Below are 3399 nucleotides of genomic sequence, written 5' to 3'. Positions count from 1 at the left end.
ACCGGACAGAATGTAAAATCGGATATCCGACATTTTCCAGATATCCGACTCCAGGAAAATGTGTTCTTAAAAAAAAACCTATAAAAAGGAAAAAATTGAAATTTTGCAACAATGTATAAGACAGTATAGCATCATGAATATACATACTTATTTCTAGAACATTTGTATAATAAAGTATCTACAATTTAATGATATCAAATTCCAACCGGGATACTAATGATATCCGATTATCCGATCGGATAGTAAAAAAGTGCCGAGTAATACCGGATACTTTTCGGATATCCGGTGCATCCCTAAAAAAAGAAAGTAAAGTACTTGATTCATTTTCTTATATGTGTTATGCGTTATGTAGAAATTTGTTTACGTCGCATGCTCTAACATACTCCTACAATATAGGCTGCATTCCGTTTCACGCGTGATGCGCATGATGCATCTTTTATCCTTGTTATTCACCGAATGTTAAACAAGGATAAATGATGCATCATGCACATCACGCATGAAACGGAACGCAGCCATATACTCGCAATTCCTATACTCACGCGCGTTGGAGTCAGTAGGGGATATAATAACAACATATTAGAACATGCGACGCAAACAAACCACAAAACTTTTTGCTTCCGCCCACAATAATGGCTGCGTTCCGTCATTTACTGCGCGTATCAAAAATCTATAGCTCACGTCACGTACTAGAGAGTTCCAGTACTCCCAGTGAACAACGAAACAAAGCCAGTGTATGACTGTGTTTCGTTACTGGAAGCACCCTTAATATATATTTCACTTACGAATTAAATGAATAATTTCGACACCACTCCGAAGCCGCGTCTGTCGAATTCCGCAAATAAAACGTAAATACAGTTAAAAGCGTAACGGTTTCGTCTCTCGCGCGGTCAACTTCACGCGCATGGAGCGCCGCGACGAAGCGATGCGATGTTCCGCTCTTACAATTAGCTTATTTTACGCATTTTCGATATTTTAACAATAATCGCTATACATTTACCATGGTAAATTACCGCTTTTTAACATACGTACATAGATATATACGGTGATCGTTAAGATACAGGCATATTCATTCTCCAGTTTAGGCCATGGCACACACCTTCCGTACCAGTATCCATAAGACGTACCGTAAGAATCAGCCAATCACAGTAGAGAATTCTTTTGAACTCTTAATTCTAATTGGCTGATTCTTACGGTACGTCTTATGGTTACTGTTACGGAATGTGTGTGCCATGGCCTTTTCTCTCAAAAGTTGAATATTCGAGAATCGCAATATCACAGTTCGAGATTCTCAGATATCGAAACGGCCGAGGAGGCGACCCATCGATTAATCGATACCTAACTTGTGCAGGATTCTATCAGATATTCTGTAAATTTTTGCATGGCGTACAAATAGAATTAACAATGTATGATTTATCTTTTTAGACATCTTTGTGATTAATACATTTCTTGCAGATGTAAGTGATGTAAGTTATATGAATGTATTTTTCTAATTTTCTTGTTTTTTTCTTTATTGAGTACATAAAGAAGTTGTATATCCTAACCTAAGAATGTATCGTTGCGTTTTTGTAGAGATTACTGAATTTATATTCCGCTATCATATCTTAAGATTCAACATGAGTGATGAGGAAGAGTCCCTACTTACAGAAAATAAAGCTCGTGTAAGTTCTTTATTTTGTCTGTTTATTTGAATTGATTTTATCCAAGACTGTTATTACAAAAAGAGCTTTTATACGTGATCATATGTTTTGGATTGTTATGTTTTAGGAACAAATACGAGAGGAATTAAAACATATGAGTTTTGAGGATTTACAGAAGTTAAAGGAGAAATTAGGAACCAAGGTGTACAATGAGACTCTGTTTGGTAAGAAAAGTAAGAAAAAAACAGAGAAAATAAAATTTAAACGGGAAAATAAGAACAGGCCACGGGAAATGTCTGCTAAAAAGCCAATTCCAATCAAATACGAAAAGATGACACAAATCAAGGAAGTTGCATCTCGAGATCCTAGATTTGATAGTTTATGTGGTACATTTAATGAAAAGGCCTTCAAGAATTCTTATGCATTTATTAACAAGCTACGGGAAAATGATCTCAAAACTTTGCAAAAAGAACTGAAAGAAACTACAGATCTCAAAGCTATAAAGAAGATAAAATATCTTATCCAGAGGCTTGAAAATCAATTAAGAGAGGAGAGGAAAAAGAAGGAGAAAGAAGAAAAAAAACAGCTTGAGAAGAAGGAACTGTTGGAATCTGTTAAACAAGGAGAGAAGCCTGTCTTCAAGAAAAAATGTAAGTTGATTTTATTATTAATATGATTCTGATTTATATTATATTATTTTATTTGTCTTCTGCAGCTGAGAAGAAAGTCTTGGACCTAGTTTCACAGTATGAAGAATTGAAAAATACAGGAAAACTGAAGAAACATATTCAGAGATTGCGGAAGAAAAATAAACACAAAGATAGGACAAAATTAAGAGTGGAGGAAACAGAGTAAAACATATCGCTCATTTGTTACAACTATGAGACAACTAAAAAAAAGTTCTTCAGAAAATGAGTTATGCAGTTTTGATGTTGATTGATTGTAGAGGAATAAAAGTATATACTTTTGAAGTATGTTTTTTTTATTATGTTTCCGTTCTTTTTTGACAAACAACTAAAAAGTGATATTTTAGTTATATTTTAGCAAATGAGCGATATGTATATATACATTATGTAAAAGAAATGTAAATATGATTGCATATGAATTTTGTAATTAAGTTGAATTATCGACAAAGTACTATTAAAAACAGCTAGCTATGTAAATAAATTTTATAATTATGTCTATAAGACTATTGCCTTAGTAGAGATCTATAGTTAATTCTTAGCTCACTATACAAAGTTTCAACTTCCTTTATTTTACTTGTGATTAATCAAATACTGAAGAAAGTCGCAACACTGTCCTTTCATTACTTTCTAATCCTGCTTACAGACATTCTTTATTACTATAACGACAGATATCTATAATATAATTAGATTGCTGACTTATTGAGAAAGCATTTGTGAATCTAAAGTAGAACTATACTTTTGCATATTCTTTTATTTTAAGAAGAGTATGTCTTCTACATTTTCTCATTAATATTATTGTTAATATATCTTTACAAAATAAATATAGGTAAATAATATTCCTCATAATAAGGAAATCTTGTTTAATTTGCAGAGTTATAGTTTATACATTTCAAATTCGTAAATGTATATAAAACAAGTTACAAATTACAATTAATTAACCATTAACAGTGGATCAAATAAAAAAATACTTCATAAAATGTTTAAAAATTATAAAATAAATAATTATACAAAATATAAATAAATTTATAAAATATAGGAATAGAAGAAATATGTGTCTGTGTGTATATATATATATA

General features: G+C 31.8%; 1 protein-coding gene across 2 annotated transcripts; it reads left to right on the top strand.

Annotated features, from left to right (window-relative positions):
- Window positions 1-1357: 1357 nt before the first annotated feature.
- Window positions 1358-2602, top strand: LOC108723899 (ribosomal RNA processing protein 36 homolog). Of its 2 annotated transcripts, none has more exons than XM_018449932.1 (4): window positions 1358-1454; window positions 1572-1658; window positions 1765-2287; window positions 2353-2602. In XM_018449932.1, the coding sequence occupies exons 2-4, from the start codon at window positions 1614-1616 to the stop codon at window positions 2490-2492; spliced, it is 708 nt and encodes a 235-aa protein (XP_018305434.1). In that variant the 5' UTR covers window positions 1358-1454; window positions 1572-1613; the 3' UTR covers window positions 2493-2602. The 2 variants fall into 2 exon arrangements, with proteins under 2 accessions (XP_018305434.1, XP_018305433.1); XM_018449931.1 differs by having other exon boundaries at window positions 1358-1463; window positions 1570-1658.
- The last annotated feature ends 797 nt before the right edge of the window (window positions 2603-3399 follow it).

The sequence above is a fragment of the Mycetomoellerius zeteki genome, unplaced genomic scaffold, assembly GCF_001594055.1.
Source record: "Mycetomoellerius zeteki isolate Tzet28-1 unplaced genomic scaffold, Tzet1.0 scaffold252, whole genome shotgun sequence".
NCBI classification, from domain to species: domain Eukaryota; kingdom Metazoa; phylum Arthropoda; class Insecta; order Hymenoptera; family Formicidae; genus Mycetomoellerius; species Mycetomoellerius zeteki.
The sequence above is the reverse complement of the archived record's forward strand: the minus strand, read 5'-3'. Positions and strand labels throughout refer to the sequence as shown.

Coding starts and splice junctions, on each gene's coding strand:
- LOC108723899 (XM_018449932.1), top strand. CDS start 1,614: ATGAGTGATGAGGAAGAGTCCCTACTTACAGAAAATAAAGCTCGT. Junction 1,659..1,764: donor TTACAGAAAATAAAGCTCGT/GTAAGTTCTTTA, acceptor GTTATGTTTTAG/GAACAAATACGAGAGGAATT. Junction 2,288..2,352: donor GCCTGTCTTCAAGAAAAAAT/GTAAGTTGATTT, acceptor TGTCTTCTGCAG/CTGAGAAGAAAGTCTTGGAC.